The sequence below is a fragment of the Talpa occidentalis genome, unplaced genomic scaffold (genome assembly GCF_014898055.3).
Source record: "Talpa occidentalis isolate TD23 unplaced genomic scaffold, MPIMG_talOcc4v2.1 talOcc4.7, whole genome shotgun sequence".
Lineage (NCBI taxonomy): Eukaryota > Metazoa > Chordata > Mammalia > Eulipotyphla > Talpidae > Talpa > Talpa occidentalis.
In genome coordinates, this window is record NW_023605083.1 from 92,614,172 (window position 1) to 92,634,967 (window position 20,796).

The 20,796-nt window shown below is 45.3% G+C and overlaps 2 protein-coding genes across 3 annotated transcripts in view; both read right to left on the bottom strand.

The window, feature by feature from the left end:
* Positions 1 to 331: 331 nt before the first annotated feature.
* Positions 332 to 2,449, bottom strand: MFSD6L (major facilitator superfamily domain containing 6 like). Its single transcript, XM_037492410.2, has one exon. The coding sequence runs from the start codon at positions 2,391 to 2,393 to the stop codon at positions 606 to 608; it is 1,788 nt and encodes a 595-aa protein (XP_037348307.1). The 5' UTR covers positions 2,394 to 2,449; the 3' UTR covers positions 332 to 605.
* Positions 2,450 to 5,309: 2,860 nt separating this feature from the next.
* The window catches only part of LOC119232047 (phosphoinositide 3-kinase regulatory subunit 5), a 137,477-nt gene continuing 121,990 nt past the window's right edge, over positions 5,310 to 20,796 (bottom strand). For both annotated transcript variants that reach the window (XM_037493932.2, XM_054689020.1), the window contains 3 exons: positions 20,541 to 20,656; positions 6,245 to 6,357; positions 5,310 to 5,712 (listed from right to left, as the gene is read on the bottom strand). In XM_037493932.2, coding sequence (XP_037349829.2) covers positions 5,562 to 5,712; positions 6,245 to 6,357; positions 20,541 to 20,656 — 380 coding nt within the window. In that variant the 3' untranslated portion in view covers positions 5,310 to 5,561. The remainder of the gene's footprint in view (positions 5,713 to 6,244; positions 6,358 to 20,540; positions 20,657 to 20,796) is intronic.

Genomic DNA, 20,796 nt, shown 5'->3' on the forward strand with positions numbered 1-20,796 from the left:
TACCCTTTCCCCCACACCAACACATACTACACTTCCCATCCTTTTCTCTAACTGGAAACTTGAGTAGTTGGGTATGAGTGTGGGGAGAGAGAGGAATTTCAGTTTTCAGCCCCATTCTTACCTGCTATAACTGGCCTTTTATAGGATCAGGCTCACGCCTATAGGACCCATGGGCATGTCTGCGATTCATCAAAGCCAGTGGCCCCCTCTGCCAACCGCCTCCTGCAGGTCCCATTGCCTTCTAGGTATAGCCAGCTCTCCAGCTAGGTGAAATCAACAGCACCAGACTCAGTATTAAGAGCTCCCACCTAATGCATCAGAATATAGCAGATACCAAGAGAACGCTTTCTTTCTCATTTTTTTTTAGCAAATGTATTCTTCCTCCATTATTAAAAAAAAAAAAGCAACAGCAAAAAGTTAAATCTCCATTTACTGTAAACGTAAGAAGATCTTGCAGTGAGATGATCCTGTGGGGCTTTGACATAGACGTGCTTTCTCTCTCCCAAGGCGCCCTGCAGCCCCGGGAGGACGCATGGATTCTGTCTTCAGCGAGTTGAGTTTAATCCAGTTCTTTGGCTCCTTCGCAGAGCAGTACCTCTTGACTTTCAGCCCTTCCAGTCAGAGTGCTCCTCCCTCATGGCCTTCACAAGCCAGTCCCGTTCGGTCCCCTGCTCAGAGTCACTCGTGTCACTCGCCTCCACGGCCAGCAGCTTCGAGTAGTTGATCTTCCGCTCCTGGGGCAGCCTGGGCTGGATGGCGAGGAGCAAAGCCAGCCAGAGCATCAGGGACACGCAGCAGGCCTGGTAGAGCACAGCCAGGCCAAAGCGCATCACCACGAAGCCCCCGACAAAGCTGCCCAGGCTGGACCCACCCCCCAAAAAGTGGCTTCGGAACAAGGCACTCAGAGGCCTCTCGGTTCCCGGGGTGGCCAGATCCGCTATCAAGGCCCCCACTGCCCACCACAGAACCCCACTGCTGATGGCACTCAAGATCTGAACAGGGAGGACAGACCACCAGCTCCAGAGGAAAGAGTAGTACAGCAGCTGCCCTGCCAGGCAGCCCAGTCCCAGCCCCACCGTGCCCACCCTAGACAGTTTCCTGAGCAGTGGCGCTTTCAGCGGATGAAGCAGAACCTCCCCCAGCAAGCCCAGGGCGACCGAGAAACCCATGACCAGCTCGCTGCTCCCATGGTCCTTCATGTGCCAGAACAGAAAGTTCTGCACCGTGCTGGTGGCAGCGCCTATCAGGAAGACAGTGAAGGCTAGGAGGCTGAGGTGGGGGTCGCCCCCTATGAGAGACAGCGCTTTGACAGTTTTGTAGGTGGGTTCCCGCCGCCTGCAAATGGGGATGGGGAAGGCAATGCTCACCAGGAAGGCCAGAGCGCTGACCAGTGAGTAGCCATAGAAGTGCACCACACCCTGAGGGCTGTTTGTCAGGAAGCAATCCAGCTGCCCCGCCACTGCGGCGATGCCACACACGCCTGCCGACATGCCCAGCAGCCTCCAGGCCCACAGGCTTCGGTAACGGTCCGTGGCGTCCACAAAATCCAGATAGTCATAAAGGCTGTCGTCCGCCACCTGCTCCACAGGGGCTGTCAGCAGCTCCCAGAACACCATGGAGCCCAAGGAGAGGGTGAAAGTCCACTGCAACCCTTCCATGGAGAGGTCCAGGGCCTGGGCGTCCCCCTTGGCCATGGACAAGTTGGCTGGACTTTCCAGCGCTGTATCCTCAGTAGGCAAAGGGAGGGCAGTACTGACCTGCTTCAAAGCATCTTGCCAGGGAGTCCCTTTCACTCCTGAAGTGATAGGATGGAGAACTTGGGGCCTGTTCCTGGCTCCTTCAGCAGGGACCACAAAATAGCCAGGCGGGTGACTGAAAGGTTCTTGGTCTCTCTGGCCAGCGGGTCCCTTTCTGAAGCCAGAGGCTTCCACCGTCACAGTGCTGTTTGCTGGGAGACCGGGCTCTGAGGCTGGGTGTTTTGAGGCTGGCTCTTGGGCTAAGGTGACGTTCCCAGTTAGTGCGCCCCCTGATGGTAGGATCGTGGTGGTCACGAAGTCGCTTTCATTACAGGAGAGGTACGCCAGGTCTTTGTCCAACGGCGGCACCAGGACCATCAAGAGGCTGGCTCCCACCGATCCAAGCAGCGAGCCCACCAGAAGCACCCTCCTTTTCTGGTAGCTCTGGGCCAGGAAGGCACAGAAGGGAGCCCAGAAGGCTGCGATCAGGTGCTTGGTTCCCATCAGGATGCCCACCCAGGGCGCGGTCAAGCCCAGCTGCCTCAGGTAGAGGGTCAGGAACGGGGCCACGCAGGCATCCCGGACCCCGCAGACCAGGTGGAAGAGCCTGGCCACCCCCAGCGCCCTGCTGATGTCCCACTGGGGGTTGGCGCTCATGGTTCTCCGGCTGCGTCAGACCCGGGCCGGCGGCGGGCGGAGCTGGGCGCAGGGCAGGCGCGGCGGCGGCTGGGGTGGGCGCGACGCCATGCCCCCAGGAGAGAGGCGCGGGGCGAAGAGCGAGCTGGACGGCGCTGCAGGCCTCGGGCGGCGCGGTGGTCTCCGGGTCAACGGCCGCTCCCCCGCCCCCACGTCCGGCTACCGACCCGGAAATGGCCCCGCCCCCGGGCGGTGCACCTGCGGGCGGGCGGGCGGGCACACCTGCCAGCTGCACCTGCCACGTCCCGGGGCCGCCTCCTCCCCGGGCCGGGTGAGCGCGCTATCCCGCCGCACCTGCCGGCCGTGCGTAGGTGCGGGGGGACCGCCGCCCGTCGCCTGCAGGGTGCGCCCCAAGCTCAGGGCTTCGACGCTACCTTGAACTTGAGTTAAATCCCCGAAGAGTCAAGATCCGGTGAAAGAATGGAATTCATGATGTGAGCTCTCTCCCTCATCTCCTTCAGGTCTTTTCTCAAACGCCCCTGATCAGAGGACACCAACGCAAGGGACCATCCCTATCCACCGTCACTGACAAATCCCGCCCCTTCTCTGCTTTATTTTTCTCCCTAGCACCCATCACTGCCCAGAACACTTCCCAAAAGCATCGCGTGTTTATCTTGCTTATTGTCTGTCTCCATCAGAATCAAGGCGCTAAGGAAGGCTGCTCTTTTTGTCTGCAGGGCTCAGAACTGTTTTTCCTGAATGCCAGCTACCCCAGAAGAGGCATAACTTTGAGAGACAGTTGTCTTCAGCCGGGATGATCTCTAGAGAAGGCTGACAGCTGGGGTCTGTCTTGGAGTGGCATCCCAGAACCCCATCCTGGTAGCCACCCCAATCCCAATTAACAGCATTTATGTATTGGGTAGTTTTAGTTTGCACGTAAGGGTGGTTAGTTGCCCAATTTGGGAGAACACGTTCTAGAGGTGGTTAGCTAACATTTAATCAAAAACCACACTCTAAAGTCAGCAAACACATGTCGACATGCAAAAAGCATGTCAATGATCTTAGATCAACAGAAGATGCTTTGTTAATTAGCATAATATTGGCAAAAATTTCACTGGCAAAATCAGTGGTGTCCAAACCACATGGATTGGTTAGAATGTTTTTGGAGGCATTTCCTCCTTTGGCAAATAGGGTATACAAATCTAGAGATCCCAGTAGTCCAAACTTTTGGGAATGATGCCATAGGCTTTATTCCAACATGGGTCAGTGTCCAGCCACTGCTTCTGTGAACTTTTCACGTAGGATTTGTTCAGAACACCCAGTTTGGTTGATGGGATGTGAGGCAGGGGCTACTTGCCAACACAAATCTGAACGTGTAGAAGAATTTGGTCTATGACTTGCTTTCACTGTAAGCTGGCAGAGAGGTTGCTGGGGCAGGAAACCAGAGCCCTCACTCAGCTCTAACAACTGTAAACTCTGTAAACATTTACTTACAAAACTGTGAGTGCCCAAATTGATAGGAATCATTTTGCATTATCCTAATGGCAGAAAAAAAAATCTAGTCACACTCAGGTGAACTCACTCAAATTCAGTGACATTAGTTATTTCCTGTTTAAAATCACCACAGTCACACTGAGGGGTGCCCCTAGTGCTCTCCTACCTGGATTCTGCAGGGGCAGCTTCAGCAGAGGGCCTCACTTCTCTGTCTTCACCTGTCCTGAGCTGATCTCCATGGAGAGGGCGGCATTCCAGTGCTGGTACCCATCATGGTGTTGCAGTCCACATCTGGGTTTTAGGTTTTGGGGTCCCTGCTGCCACTCACAGCTGCACCTCTTCCTTTTACAGTGAGAGGTGGTGTGGGCTTCTTTGTGCTCATGCAAAAAGCATGTCAATGATCTCAACTACCAAAGAAAACCCTTCCTGCTTCCCTTGCCCCAGGGGGACATAGATATTCTCTCTAAAGCTACTGTGGGCCAGGCTACCCAGACACCCCAGGCAGCCCCTTCTACACCAGCCTCCTAGGTGTAGGGAATAGGGAATATGCTCAAGTGCTGCCCCTGTGCTTACCAGGTGAAGCACCTCCCTCTCTACTCTGGGACCTTCGCCCCCCACTCACAAAACTTGGAAGGGATTCTTCCACCACTCCCTACTTCCCCACTTACTCTGGTACCCACCAGGCGAAAGGGATGGACTCGTGTCCAAGTCTTTATGTTCTGCTCCTTCCTCCCCCACCCCATGCCTAGCCCTGGAGGAAATGGTGTTGTGTCACTGATCATCCCTATGATTTAAGTCTTTTAACTCCAAAGTCAAGAATTTTGATGTCTTTAATAGCTAGCTTCTTTGAAACTAGCCTGGACAATAACCGCTACTTTGGGACAGTACCCGTCAGGAGTCCCTAAAGCAATGTGAGTGAGGAGAGGGTGGCCCAGTACAGAAAACCCCAGAAATTCTTCACACAACTCTTATCTGGCCTAAATGGATTCATTCGGTTAGACTGTTCTATAAAAGTACAAATGCTGCTGGGGTTAAACAAGAGCAGAAACACTTTAGTGTGCGTTTATTGAATCTGACATTTTCCTCTCAACCAGGAAAGAGGTGCGCCTGGGAGCGGGTGAGGTGGGCAGTGGCCTGAGGGAGGTGGGCAGTGGCCTTGGAAGGGAGGAGGTGTAGTTGTCTTTGCCTACACCCTATGTGCCTTCAGTCCATAGGGCCTGGCCCAAACAGCAGCACTCACCTTGGTTTTAAGGGCTGGGCTGGTGGGGAGCTTGAGAGGGAGAGATGGGGGTTGAAAAGAAATGAAGGGGTGGACATTTGTGCAAGGCGCTGGGCTTTGAGCATGTGTGCAACTTTGCCGGTGCCATCCTGGGCTGCCCCATCACTCCCAGGGCCTCTCCATGCCCCAGGCGTGTGCTGGCTGCTAGTCAAGGCCAGAAGCCACCCAGGGGAGCTGGGCTCTTACCTGGCCTAAATGGATTCATTCGGTTAGACTGTTCTATGAAAGTGCAAATGCTGCTGGGGTTAAACGAGAGCAGAAACACTTTAGTGTGCATTTATTGAATCTGTCATTTTCCTCTCAACCAGGAGAGATGTGTGCAGGCTGTTGATGGGGGTTCGGGGCTGGTGGGTTAGTGTATTCTTCCTCTCAGTCACACTGTTCTCAGACTCAGCTCTTCCGCTGCCCTTTCAGGCTCACTGGATGATACCGGAGAACGTGTTGATAGGCATAAGAAGGGGCTTGGACTTGGCTGTTGTCCTTTCCACTTCCTTCTGGGCCTTGGGCCATGGCCCCTTGGACTTCTGCGCCTCAGAACAGGGTTCTGGGCAGGGAGCAACCTCAAATCTGTGGGTGGAGAGAGGCCAGCTCAGGAGACTGATTGTAGCGATCCAATTTCCCTGGGGCATTTTAAAGGTAGCCCCATTATTATAGGATAGAGAGGAGAAAGTTTCATGTAGAAAAAAAGGATCAGGACAAGAAAGAGCACCCGGGATCTGGGCAGACATCCCAGAACAGGACCGCGAGCCTGGCCAAGTTCCCCTGTGCTTGCTTCCTCCTCAGGGGAAACCAGTGAGCGTGGCATTAGCTGGGACATGGCTGCCAAGAGAGGGCAGCCTGTGTGGAGAAGTCAAAACCAGTATAGGGCTGGGGCTGGATGAGAAGGGCTGTAGGCTGAGTGTGCATATGAATCCCAGGAAACTGTAATAGCTGCTGTTGCCTGGGTCAGCCATTCACTAGCTCTTCTTCCTGGCTTCAAATCATAGGGCAGTGGCCCAAGTTCATATCCATCAGGGCCACCTGCCTAGCCACAGGATCTGCCTGCTGCTTAGCTTTGTCCCGAGGGCCATGGAGCCCTGGGGCAGCCGGCCAGCCTCACCTGACCACATCCCTGATAGTGCGCCGACTGTCCTTGTCCAGAAACAGCGTCAGCAGCCTCTGGTCCTGGCTCTGGATCTGGATGTTGGCTGTCCGGAAAGTGTTTGTCACCGTCTACAACAGAGAGATCACTTGTGTGAGGTTCACCTTAGTGACAGATGGCCCTGGTCATCTCCTCCCCTGGACTCTGGTGGTTTCCTCAGTCCAGCACATGGGGTACCCTGCACTCTTCCTGTAGGTGATTCTGAATAGTGACCAACCTACAGAAATGGCTACTTTGTTGCCCATGGCCTTGGGTCTCGCTTTACTTTTGTAGTCCTTTCCCCAACCTGTTGTTCTTAATTTCCAACACAACCTGGGAAGATGTGGGGGATAATCACCGGGTTCTCAAGTTATTGGGGCACCTCCTCCATGACAGGTATGTTGTTATGTGTGTTTTCTAAGTCCTGATCCCAGGCAGGGATTTGGAGCAGGCCAGGCCCCAGGCAGGGCCTTCACGGGGTCTTTCTGGGCTTGGCCCATTCCATATGCAGACGGCAGTTCCGGGCGATTCACCACCCACCACACTCCAGTCTCCAGAGTCCGAGATTACATCTCATTCAAGTGTTCTCCACTCTGACTGCTCATCAGAATCACCTTTCACAAACTTAGAGACTCTGGTTTAAGTGGTCTGGAGTCGAGCCCAGGCATAGGCATTTTTAATAAGCTCCCTATTGTAGGCAGGGCTGAGAACTGCTGACTAATCCACCTTTGCACTGGCATAGAGCAGAGGCACAGCAGCAGCCTCGACTGAGGGGTCAAGCACATCCTGGCATTTCTGCTGAACTTTTGTGGGGTGGAAGCAGATCAGTCAGAAGTCTGTGGGAAGAGTATGCAAGAATCTCTCAAGAGTGTGCGAGAATCTCTCAAGAGGAAGGTCAAAGCACAGAGTCTCCAGCCAGACCACCAGGGCTCTAATCCTGGCCCTGCCACTACTGGCGGTGTGACTTTGGACATATTTCCTAATCTCTCTGTGCTTTTGTTTCTCATCTATCTAGGAAAAAAATATATGGTAATATTAGCAACTACCTTATAGGACTGCTGTGAAGATTAAAAGAGATAGTATATGTTTAGTGCCCGGGATACGGTAAACTCTGTATTAGTGTTGCTGTTTATTACTATTAGGTATAATTTTCCGAGAAGGGGCCAAGCCTGGGTAACAGCCTCAGCTGTCAGAGGGGAAGTGGAAGGCACAATGGAGCTTTCACTCAATGGCCTGCCTTCTCACCCAAGCCCCCTCCTGCTATCACTCTATCTATAGACCTAAATAAGTCTGGACAGGTGGGTTGTGAGAAAAACAAAGATTTACCAAAATCTTGGTAAGAAAGAAGGAAGGGGCCTCCCCACTGCTGTGTGACAGAAGATGCAACAGATTTGGTGTTGGGGAGCTCTTGGTTATGGCGGGCAGTTGTGGTGTGGGGGGCCATGGGGCAGGCAGTGGAATCTAACTGGTTAGCTAACTGGATGACTTCAGGCACTGGGATGTCATCAGTGACCTTCCAGAAATACCTAGAAAGATTGCAGAGAGGCTAGAGTCCTGAGAGAGCTGGGGGTGGGGGAGCCAGGTGCACACAATTAATGATAGCTTATGGCCCCCACTGAACTGACTGCAGCTGGCGAGGGAAAGTCCAGGTCCCCAGGGTAAAGATGTTGAATGTGACCCACTGACGGTTTACGGGCGGTAACCTCCCTGACTTTCGACTCAGTGCTCTGTCTACTGTGTCTGTCTGCTCTGGGTGTCTCTGGCAGGATCTGGGCCTCCATGACCCAGGATATGGAGGACCTCTCGGTTCTCCTTCCATCTGCCCACAGTGCAGGCAGAAGCCTTTGCTTCCCCTACTGGCCTACATATCCAGATACACCTGGATTTCCTGGTTTGGGGCCATGAGGGCCACAGCAGTCTTGGATTTTAGTCTATAAATGAGGCCATGACATCAGTTGAAAGAGCCAGATGCAAATTTGCAAAGGGTCCCAGTCCTGGCTCATGCTACTTGCCTCCTGTTTACTGGTGGTGTCCTCCGTTCCACACCCCAAAGTCCCAATTCTATCACTTCTCACCCGTTTTCTATATCATACTTCCAGTCCCCCCAAATAAGATCATTGCTGCCCCTTAAACTCACCAAGCCACTCACATGCCCTTGCCCTGCTGTTCTCTGAGCTGCAATGCCTCACCCCGCTCACCACAACCTCCCGCTGCTGCTCAGCGTTTATCATCTGATCCATTTGGACAGAACTTGTACCTGGCCCTGCTGACTCACAGGGCAAAGCACAGCTGCTGGAATTTCCCTCAGAGAGTCACTGCAGAGGTGAAAGAGAACTCACTGGGGTGATAAGTTTAGATTTTCAAAAAGCCCACAGCCAGGTTGTTTAAAAAGGTCTTGAAAAACAGAAACTACTCTAAGGAACTGACCTCAAAAGAGGAAATACATGGGCATACACAGGGCCATCTTGGAACCTAAAGCCTAGACCCAGAGCTGCCTAGTAGGAAGGCAGATTTCACTGCCACTCTCCTTCAGGCAGTACTGCATCAGAAAAAGTGAGCCTTGGGCCTCCTTGGTGGTACAGGGGTTAAAGACTGCGCTATCAGGCTGTTGGCAGCCACCACAGCAGAGTTTGAGCCCCAGCCAGCCAGGGAGCAACCCACATGGCGCATCAGACCTCTTCTGACTCACCCTCTGCTCCCCTTAGCAGTGTGTTCAGTCAGTCTGCCTATTCTGTTCCCCACTCTGTCTCTGGTGAATCCTCTCACTCCCCACACTTCTGGTCTGTAGCCCACCTCTTGTATGCATAAATAAATAAATCTTAAAAAAAAACACACACAAAAGAAGTGAGCTTGGTTTTAGGGTGAGATCCTGAGAGGTGGAAGGTAGACTAGGTGACAAGCCTCCAGGGATCTCCCGGCATGGGTCACTTCATGTGAGGGAGTGCTGGGGAGAACAACAGGGCCCAGAGTTGCCAGCCACTGCCACACAAGAGTCTGTGATTTATGGCACTGCACAGGCTTCTGTGCTCTGTGGGAGCACGGCCGGGGTGGGTGGGGTGGGGTCGGGGTCCCCCTGCTCACCAGGGAATGGTGGATGCACAGGGAGGGGGAGGAGCATCAGGAAAGGCTTCCTGGGGGAGATGGCACTCGAGTTTCATCTGGAAGGAGAAACAGGAATTATGGGAAGGAAGATGGGGAAGAGACGGGGAGAATGGGTCTCAGGGCAAGCAAAGGGCATACATGAGCAAAGGCAGAGGTGTGACAGCCAGGACATCTGCAAACACCAGGATCACAGGGCCTGCAAGGGGTGGCCGTAGCCATAGATAGAGGATGGGAGTTTCAAGCACAGTGTGACATATTCAAGTCCTGTGTTCAGCAGAGATGTGGAAGGTAGACTAGAGCATTGGCTTGGGATCAGGGAGAGCAGCTGGAAGCAATGGCATTTGGATCTAGGAAAAGGGGGTGGATGAGGGTGTCAACTTAGGTGACTAACTTGTCCTGATGTGTTTGGAACTTTCCTGTTTTTACCACTTAGTGCCAGGCTACCTGGGACAGCCAATCATCCTAGCTAGACCAGAAGGAGACCCGAGAGGAAGGGAGATTTGAGAAGTGTTTAAGAGAGACAACTAGCAGGACATGGGGCCATAAGGAAGAGGAGGCATCTGAGATGACTCCCAGATTTCAAGCAGGTTTCCAGGTATCTGACTGGTGAATGACAGTGCCACTAAAATGAGAGACACAGGGGAGGAAGGGATGGAATAAAAACAACGGTTAACACATACCTAGCTCTGACTTGGGCAGGCACTCTAAGCTGTAAAGTTCCCTCAGGAGATTCTGAGCCGCTAACCTTTAGTTTAGGACTACACATTTACACTGTCTGCATGGCTCAAAATTTTTGAGCCAAAAAATTAAGTAGATATAGGCTCCTGGACTGATACCATCACTGAGGCACTTAGCAAAGGCAAACACACAATCTCTCTAGAAGGATGTTTTCCACTCAGGTTTCCCATAGATAAAACGATAATGAAGATGAGCTCATAGTTGAGGATACATACAAGGAACTAAATGACCATGCACTTTGTGGACCTAATAAATGGAAGGATCAGGCTCTCAGTAATTATAGTGTAATGACATAAATCAGACTATTAGATAAAATATTTAAAATGAATAAAGAGATATGAGAAGGAACAAAAACCATGGGAAATGAACAATATTCCTTTTAAAAGGCATATCATTTTCATTGATTTTAAAACTCCCCCAACCACATTTTAACATCTATGAAATTAGTAAGTATTTTGCAACTATAAGATAAGAAAGCATTGTTCATGAAGTTTAGGAAGCATCTTTAATTTGATGAAATATAATATTTGAAAAAGAAGCAAACATATGGACTGTATACTCATACCAGAGGCAGAAATCACCAAAGGAAAATTCTGTGTATTTTTCTGTATTAAAATATAAATCTATCTTAGATTAAAAAAATCATAAAAACATTAAAAAGTTGATTCACAGACCAGGCGCGCAGGGAATACGTCCCGCACCGCCATTTTAGAACAGGGACATTTCTCCAGTAAAGACTGCCTGAAACCAGCAGAAGGCTCCGGAGGAGCCAGAGGTGAGCTGGGAAGTTCGCCCACTCCAGTCCCCTCCTAGCCTGCAGTCCCAGCCCAGAGGGGGAGCGGGAACCCACCACTGGGGCAGACCAGGTGCGCAGGCGAGCATGTCCCCACATCGGCATTTTAGAACAGGGACCTTTCTTCAGTAAAGACTGCTTGAAACCAACAGATGGCTCCTGGAGGAACCAGAGGGGAGCGGAGAAGTTCACCCAAGATGCCGGCCAGTCCCAGCAACACAGTGTCCCAATGCATATGGCAAATTAGAAAACAGACAGTAGGGAGTGGAAGAACCACACGCAACCTAGCAACTCCTCAGGAAAAAAGAACACCACAGAAAGAAAACCACCCCCTGGATTGCAACAACAGTAACTTGGAAAAACTTCTGAGCCTTCCAGAAAATTTAAAATTGCCATGATTAAAAAACTGACAGATGTCATAAAGGAAAACAATGATAAGGGAAAAATAATCAACGATCAGAAGAATGAAATTGAGTCCCTAAAGAGGGAAGTAAAAGAAATGCAGGAGATCAAAGAATTAATGGAGGCACTAAAGAACTCTGGGAAAAGCAATGAAAGCAGAAATAGATGAAATGGAAGAACGACTAAGTACTCTTGAAGACACATAAATAAAAAGATCCAACACAGAAAAGGAAAGAGAAGTACGAAGGAAAAAGACCGAAGAAAGACTTCGGGAACTATCTGACTCCATGAGGAAAGGAAATATAAGAGTTATAGGAATACCAGAAGGAGAGGAGAGAGATGTAGGAACAGAGAAAATATCCAAGGAGATAATTGAAGAGAACTTCCCCAATGTGAAGAAGGAGTTGAAAATTGATATACAAGAAGCAAGAAGAACACCAAACTTCCACGACAAAAGGAAAAACACAGCAAGACACATAATAGTAAAGCTCCCAAGAATCCAAGACAAGGAAAAAATAATGAAGGTGACAAGAGGGAAGAAACAGATAACATTCAAAGGGAAACCAATCAGGCTGACATCAGACTTCTCCAAAGAAACACTACAGGCAAGGAGAGAGTGGAGGGACATAGTCAACAGACTCCAAGAAAACAGATGCCAACCAAGAATACTCTATCCTGCAAAGCTCTCCTTCTTCTATGAAGAAAGAATAAGGACCTTCCCAGACAAACAGAAACTCTGGAATTTCATTACAACTAAACCCCCACTCCAAAAAATACTACAAGGAGTCCTAAAGCCAGAACCTCAGAGGGACGAATAACAACGAAAGAAGGCCAAAAAAAAAAAAGTTATTAAAAGAAAAAATAAATAAAATCAAAGGAAAGACAAACACAATGGCAAATACAGATGCTAACATATCAATATTAACTCTAAATATAAATGGACTAAACTCTTCAATAAAAAGACACAGAGTCGCAGGCTGGATTAAGAAACAAAACCCAACCTTTTGCTGTCTCCAGGAAATACATTTAGCTACAAAAGATAAAAATAGACTCAAAGTTAAAGGATGGAAAACAATCCTACAAGCAAATGGACCAAAAAAGAAAGCAGGAACAGCTATACTTATATCAGATAAAACAGATTTCAAACTCAAAAAGGTAAAAAGAGACCCCAATGGTCACTACATTATGATCAAGGGGACAATACTTCAAGAAGAAATAACACTCATTAACATATATTCACCAAATGAAGGAGCACCAATATATATCAGACAACTATTGTCGTCTCTGAAAACAGACATCAGAGAAAACACATACGACATACGTAGTGGGAGACTTCAACACACCACTATCAACAATGGATAGTTCAATGAGACAAAAAATAAGTAAAGACACTAAAGCTCTAAATAAGGATCTAGAGTGCTTGGGCTTAACAGACATCTATAGAACACTAAACCCAAAAAAATCTGAGTACACATTTTTCTCAAGTGCACGTGGATCATTCTCCAGGATCGATCACATACAGGGACACAAGACAAACATCAACAGATACACCAAGATTGAAATCATACCAACCATCTTTTCTGACCATGAAGGCATCAAACTAGAAATAAACCATAAAAAGAAGGCAAGGAACACTCCTACCTCATGGAGATTGAAAATCACACTTCTGGAAGACCACTGGACTAACGAGGAGATCAAAGAAGAAATTAAAAAATTCTTTGAATTGAATGACAAGGAGGACACCAATTTCCTAAATGTATGGGATGCAGCAAAAGCAGTAAAAAGAGGAAAATATATAGCAAAAGAGGCTCACATCAAGAAACAAGAAAGAACTCAAAGAAACAACCTAATCTTGAAGCTCAAAGATCTAGAAAAAGAACAACAAAAAAAAAACCCCAAAACCAGTAGAAGAAAAGAAATAATAAAAACCAAAGCAGAAATAAATGAATTCAAAACTAAAAAAACAATCCAAAGGATCAATGAAACCAACAGCTGGTTCTTCGAAAAAAATAAATAAAATAGACAAACCCCTAGCCAGACTCATGAAGGAAAAAAGGGAGAAAGCACAAATAAACAGGATCATAAAAGAAAGAGGAGAAATCACAACGGACATGGCAGAAATCAAAAGAATAATCAGTAACTACTATGAACAGTTATATGGAAACAAGTTCAACAATCTAGAGGAGATGGACAAATTCCTACAACTCTACAATCACTCAAAGCTAGATAAAGAAGAAATAGAACACCTAAACAGACCAATTACAAGCAGCGAAATTGAAATGGTAATCAAAAACCTCCCCAAAAACAAAAGCCCAGGACCTGATGGATTTACAAATGAATTCTTTTTTTTTTTTTTTTAAATATTAAATTTTATTTTTATATTCCCCCATACAATTGCAAATGCCCCATTCTGACCCCAATCCTTCCCCTCCCGCCCCCCACCCCCAAAAAGTGTCTCTGGTTCATAGTTTTTTGTTGATTTTGATTTTCACTTTCTTATATTCATTTTCCTGGTCCCTTATTTAAGTTTTCTAGATTCCTGCTATGAGTGAGACCATCCGGTATTTTTCTTTTTCTTTTTGGCTTATTTCGCTGAGCATGATCCCTTCCAGCGCCATCCATGTTGCTGCAAATTGCATGTGTTTATCTTTTTTGAATGCTGAGTAATATTCCATGGTATATATGTACCACATCTTCTTGATCCAGTCATCTATTTTTGGGCATTTGGGTTGTTTCCAAAGCTTAGCTATTGTAAACAGTGCTGCTATAAACATAGGAGTGCAGGTGCTCTTTGGAATTGATGTTTCTGTGTCCTTTGGGTAAATACCTAGGAGTGGAATTGCTGGATCATATGGAAGCTCTATGTTTAGTAGGTCCAGAAATCTCCACACAGCTCTCCATAGTGGTTGGACCACTTTGCACTCCCACCAACAGTGCACAAGAGTTCCTTTTTCTCCACATCCTTGCCAACATTTGTTGTTGCTAGTTTTTTTAATATGTGCCATTCTCACTGGTGTGAGATGGTATCTCATGGTAGTTTTGATTTGCATTTCCCTGATTACAAGTGATGTTGAACATTTTTTCATATGTCTGTTGGCCATTTGCATTTCCTCTTCAGAGAAGTTTCTTTTTAGCTCTTCTGCCCATTTTTTGACTGGATTATTTTCTTTGTTGTTGCTGAGTCTCATCAGCTCTTTGCAGATTTTTGTGATCAGTCCTTTATCATTAGTGTTGGGTGCAAAAATGTTCTCCCAGTTGGTGGGGTTTCTCTTTGTTTTTGTTATTGTCTCTTTTGCTGTGCAGAAGCTCTTTAATTTGATGTAGTCCCAGCTGTTTATCTTTGTCTTCACTATCACTGCTTTGGGTGATGTGTCTGTAAAGATGTCTTTGATGTGCAAATCCCGTAGTGTTTCGCCTATATTTCCTTCTATGTATTTTATGGTTTCAGGTCTTATGTCTAGTTCTTTAATCCATTTTGAGTTGATTTTTGTGTATGGTGTGAGGTGGTGGTCAAGCTTCATTCTTTTGCATGTAGCGACCCAGTTTTCCCAGCACCATTTATTGAACAAACTTTCTTTGCTCCAATGCATAGTCTTTGCTCCTTTGTCAAAGATTAGTTGACCATAAATCTGTGGGTTTATTTCTGGATTTTCTATTCGATTCCATTGGTCTGTATGTCTGTTCTTGTTCCAATACCATGCAGTTTTGATGATTATGGCTTTGTAGTATAGTTTGAAGTCTGGGAGTGTGATGCCTCCATTTCCTTCTTTTTTTTTCAGTAGAGCTTTGGCTATTCGGGGTTTTTGGTGATTCCATATGAATTTCATCAATAATTGTTCTATTTCTTTGAAGAATGCCATTGAGATTTTGATTGGAATAGCATTGAATCTGTATATTGCTTTTGGTAGGATGGCCATTTTAATAATGTTTATTCCTCCAATCCATGAGCAGGGGATGTCTTTCCATTTCTTTGTGTCTTCTTCTATTTCTTTTAACAGTGTTTTATAGTTTTCTTTGTATAGGTCCTTTACCTCTTTTGTTAGATTTATTCCCAAATATTTGATTTTTTTTGTTTCGATAATAAAAGGGGTGGTTTTTTTGATTTCTTCTTCTTCAGATTTATTGTTTGTGTATAGGAAGGCTACTGACTTTTGCATGTTGATTTTGTATCCTGCCACTTTACTGAATTGATTGATGAGTTGAATTAGTTTTTCTGTGGAGATTTTGGGGTTCTCTATGTATATTATCATATCATCTGCAAATAGTGATAGTTTGACTTCTTCTTTTCCTATTTGGATTCCTTGGATGTCTTTCTCTTGTCTTATTGCTCTGGCTAGGACTTCCAGTATTATATTGAAAAGCAGTGGTGAGAGTGGACATCCTTGTCTTGTTCCAGATCTTAATGGAATTGCTTTCAGCTTTTCACCATTGAGAATGATACTGGCTGTTGGCTTGTCATAGATGGCCTTTATGATGTTGAGGTATGTTCCTTGTATCCCAAGAATTTCAAGGGCTTTTATCATGAATGGGTGTTGCACTTTGTCGAAAGCTTTCTCAGCATCTATTGATATTATCATATGGTTTTTATATTTCTTTTTGTTGATGTGTTGGATAACGTTGATTGATTTTCGGATGTTAAACCATCCTTGTGCCCCTGGAATGAATCCAACTTGGTCGTGGTGAATTATCTTATGGATACATTGTTGGATTCTGATAGCTAAAATTTTATTGAGGATTTTTGCATCAGGGATTTACAAATGAATTCTACCAAACATTCAGAGATGAATTAGTGCCTATCCTTCACAAACTCTTCAAAAAAATTGAGAAGGAAGGGACAATACCAAACATGTCTGTGAAGCCAACATTACACTAATACCAAAACCGAACAAGGACAACACAAAAAAAGGAAAACTACAGGCCAATCTCCCTAATGAACACTGATGCAAAAATCCTCAATAAAATTTTAGCTACCAGAATCCAACAATGTATACATAAGATAATTCACCACAACCAAGTAGGATTCATTCCAGGGACACAAGGATGGTTCAACATCTGAAAATCAATCAACGTTATCCAACACATCAACAAAAAGAAATAAAAAAACCATATGATAATATCAATAGATGCTGAGAAAGCTTTTGACAAAGTGCAACACCCATTCATGATAAAAGCCCTTGAAATTCTTGGGATACAAGGAACATACCTCAACATCATAAAGGCCATATATGACAAGCCAACAGCCAGTATCATTCTCAATGGTGAAAAGCTGAAAGCAATTCCATTAAGATCTGGAACAAGACAAGGATGTCCACTGTCACCACTGCTTTTCAATATAATACTGGAAGTCTTAGCCAGAGCAATAAGACAAGAGAAAGACATACAAGGAATCCAAATAGGAAAAGAAGAAGTCAAACTATCACTATTTGCAGATGATATGATAATATACATAGAGAACCTCAAAAACTCCACAGAAAAACTAATTCAACTCATCAATCAGTTCAGTAAATTGGCAGGATACAAATCAACATGCGAAAGTCAGTAGCCTTCCTATACACAAACAGTAAATCTGAAGAAGAAGAAATAAAAAAAAAAATCCCTTTTATTATCAAAACAAAAAAAACCAAATACTTGGGAATAAATCTAACAAAAGAGGTAAAGGACCCATACAAAGAAAACTATAAAACACTGTTAAAAGAAATAGAAGACACAAAAAAATGGAAAGACATCCCCTGCTCATGGATTGGAAGAATAAACATTATTAAAATGGCCATCCTACCAAAAGCAATATACAGATTCAATGCTATTCCAATCAAAAGTTCAATGTCATTCTTCAAAGAAATAGAACAATTATTGATGAAATTCATATGGAATCACCAAAAACCCCGAATAGCCAAAGCTCTCCTGAAAAAAAAAAAAGAAGGGAATGGAGGCATCACACTCCCAGACTTCAAACTATACTACAAAGCCATAATCATTAAAACTGCATGGTATTGGAACAAAAACAGACACACAGACCAATGGAATCAAATAGAAAATCCAGAAGTAAACCCACAGATTTATGGTCAACTAATCTTTGACAAAGGAGCAAAGAATATCCATTGGAGCAAAGAAAGTTTGTTCAGTAAATGGTGCTGGGAAAACTGGGTCGCTACATGCAAAAGAATGAAGCTTGACTACTACCTCACACCATACACAAAAATCAACTCAAAATGGATTAAAGAACTAGACATAAGACCTGAAACCATAAAATACATAGAAGGAAATAGAGGCGAAACACAACGTGATTTGCACATCAAAGACATCTTTACAGACACATCACCCAAAGCAGTGATAGTGAAGGCAAAGATAAACAGCTGGGACTACATCAAATTAAAGAGCTTCTGCACAGCAAAAGAGACAATAACAAAAACAAAGAGAAACCCCACCGACTGGGAGAACGTTTTTGCACACAACACTAATGATAAAGGACTGATCACAAAAATCTGCAAAGAGCTGCTGAGACTCAGCAACAACAAAGAAAATAATCCAGTCAAAAAATGGGCAGAAGAGCTAAAAAGAAACTTCTCTGAAGAGGAAATGCAAATGGCCAACAGGCATATGAAAAAATGTTCAACATCACTTGTAATCAGGGAAATGCAAATCAAAACTACACTGAGATGCCATTTTACACCAGTGAGAATGAGACATATTAAAAAAACTACCAACAACAAATGTTGGGGAGGGTGTGGAGAAAAAGGAACTCTCCTGCACTGTTGGTGGGAGTGCAAACTGGTCCAACCACTATAGAGAGCTGTGTGGAGATTTCTTGACCTACTAAACATAGAGTTCCCATATGATCCAGCAATTCCACTCCTAGGTATTTACCCAAAGGACACAGAAACATCAATTCCAAAGAGCACCTGCACCCCTATGTTTATAGCAGCACTGTTTACAATAGCTAAGCTTTGGAAACAACCCAAATGCTCAAAAATAGATGACTGGATCAAGAAGATGTGGTACATATACACCATGGAATATTACTCAGCATTCAAAAAAGATAAACACATGCAATTTGCAGCAACATGGATGGCACTGGAAGGGATCATGCTCAGCGAAATAAGCCAGAAAGAAAAAGAAAAATACTGGATGGTCTCCCTCATAGCAGGAAGCTAGAAAACTTAAATAAGGGACCAGGAAAATGAATAACTATAAGAAAGTGAAAATCAAAATCAACAACTATGAACCAGAGAGACTCTATGGGGGGTGGGGGGCGGGGAGGGGAGGAATTGGGGTCAAAATAAGGGGGTTGCAATTGTATGGGGAATATAAAAATAAAATTTATTTTCAAAAAACAAAACAAACAAACCAAAAAAACATTAAAAAGTTGAGAAACATATGACAAATAAGGGGTTAGTGTTTTCATATCATAAAAAAGGGATATCACAACACTAATATAGGACAAAAATAAAACAGGAGGGACTCCCTGGTGGCATAGGGGTTACAGACAGTGTTACCAAGCTATCACCAGCCTCTGCAGCACAAGTTCGATCCCTGGCCGGCCAGGGAGCAACCCACATGGTGCAGCAGACCTCTCCTGGCTTGCCTGCTGCTCCCCTCAGCAGGGTGTTTCAGTGGATCTGCCTGTTCTACTCCCCACTCTGTCTCTGGTGAATCCTCTCACCCCCTACACCTCTGGCCTGTACCCCAGTTCTTGCATACACAAATAAATAAATATTTTTTTAAAAAAGAATAAAACAGGAAATGGACAATGAAGAAATATAAATTATCAATAAAAATAACTTACTCAGCTCCATTGGTAAAGAAAAAAATATTAATTGAAGTAATGAAAATTTTGACAATTACATTTGCAGAGATAAAAAAAGTTAGTCATTGTACAGTGAAACTGGAACTCTTAAACACTATGGTAAGAGGGGAACATATGCAGAACAATTTGGTAAAATACATAAAAATTCCTACAATATAAATGCCATTTAACTGAGTGATGGCACTTGAAAGCATTTTTTAAAAAAGTAAATAACCATGATTTTTAGCAAATATTTTTCCCTACTTATGTTCCTCACACTCTAGCTTATAATAGGCAGAAATGAAAACTTAAATGTATAATAAGAAATCAATTAAATGGCCAATGTAGCCATCATAGAACAAATACTAAATGAAATATACTTAATGACACACAGAATAATGACCCAAGTAAGAACCTACCAAGACATATTCACAATGCTTTAGTATATTTTTGAGTAAAAATGTCAAGTTATAGACCAGTGTGATTGCAGCAATCAACTGTGTAAAAACACATAGGAAAAAAAGGCTGGATGTTTATACCTCAAAATGTTAATAATAATTCTTCCTTCTCTAGGTAGTGGAATATTAGCAGATCTACTTCTTTGTGTTTTTTTGCACTTTCCAAAATGAATGACTAAACTTTTGCTTATAGGGAAGGGGAGGATAAAGAAATAGAAGGGGTAAAGAGTGACCTTGGCAACATGGGGGTGACTTTCCTACAGTGGGATGGGTTGTGAGTAGAGGGCAATGGGTAGGACAGTCTTTGGAAGGGACCCTTAAGGGTGTCCCAAGAATCCAAGAAGTGAAGGAAGGAGATTCAGTGGTAACTGGAAAGGTAGCTGGGTCATGATAGAAAGTTTTCTTTTTGTCATGGAAAAGAGCTGAACATGGTTATGGGCTGAGAGGAAGGCAATGGAGGGGGAGAGGTCAAAGCTGGAGAACAAAGAACTGGAAACAGATGGAGAAGAGCCTGGAAGAGACAGAGGAGGATTGAGTGGTGCTAAGGATCCAGTTGAGGTAGGAGGTCATGGATTTGTGATGGCCAATTTCTACATGAATGTAGGATGGATTCATTGGTTCCAGAAGCACTTGGCATATCCCTGAATAGGTGGCTTGAAGTGAGTGTTTGCCTGGTGGGTGGTGTTGGGGAAGTGAGGGTGTCCAAGAACATGGTTCGGGTGTGATCATGGAATCCAAGACCAAGCTGAGCAGGGAAGTAAAGTCCAAAGGGGCCATCAGGAAGGTAAAAGGATGTGTACTGTGTCTTTATTAATAAGGAAATCCCTATAAATAAGTATCAATAAAGTGAAAGGGCAGCAGTACAGGCAATGAGGTTGAAAGGGCTGGCTTGATTAGGTTGGGCTGTTGTTTATGTGTTCCGCTGTCATTTTCTGGTCTCTGATGACCCTTCCCCTGGGGCTCCCAGTCATGCAACTTGGTTGGGTACCCAGTGCTTACCGAGAAGGATCGTCCTGCCAAGTTGGAGGACTTGACAACCTCCATCACGCTGACATTTAGGCACATGTGGTCAGTAACTGGAGCAGCATTTGGGGAGCAGTAGGTGGGCCCTGAAACTGGAAGGAAAGAGATGGGTGGTTGGGGACAGCTGTGTATGGACATCCAGAGAAATGGGAGGGTTTGCAATTCTAGGCTCGAAGAAGACTTCCATGAACCCCTTGTCCCCCTTTTCCCCATTCTAACCTACCCTTACACT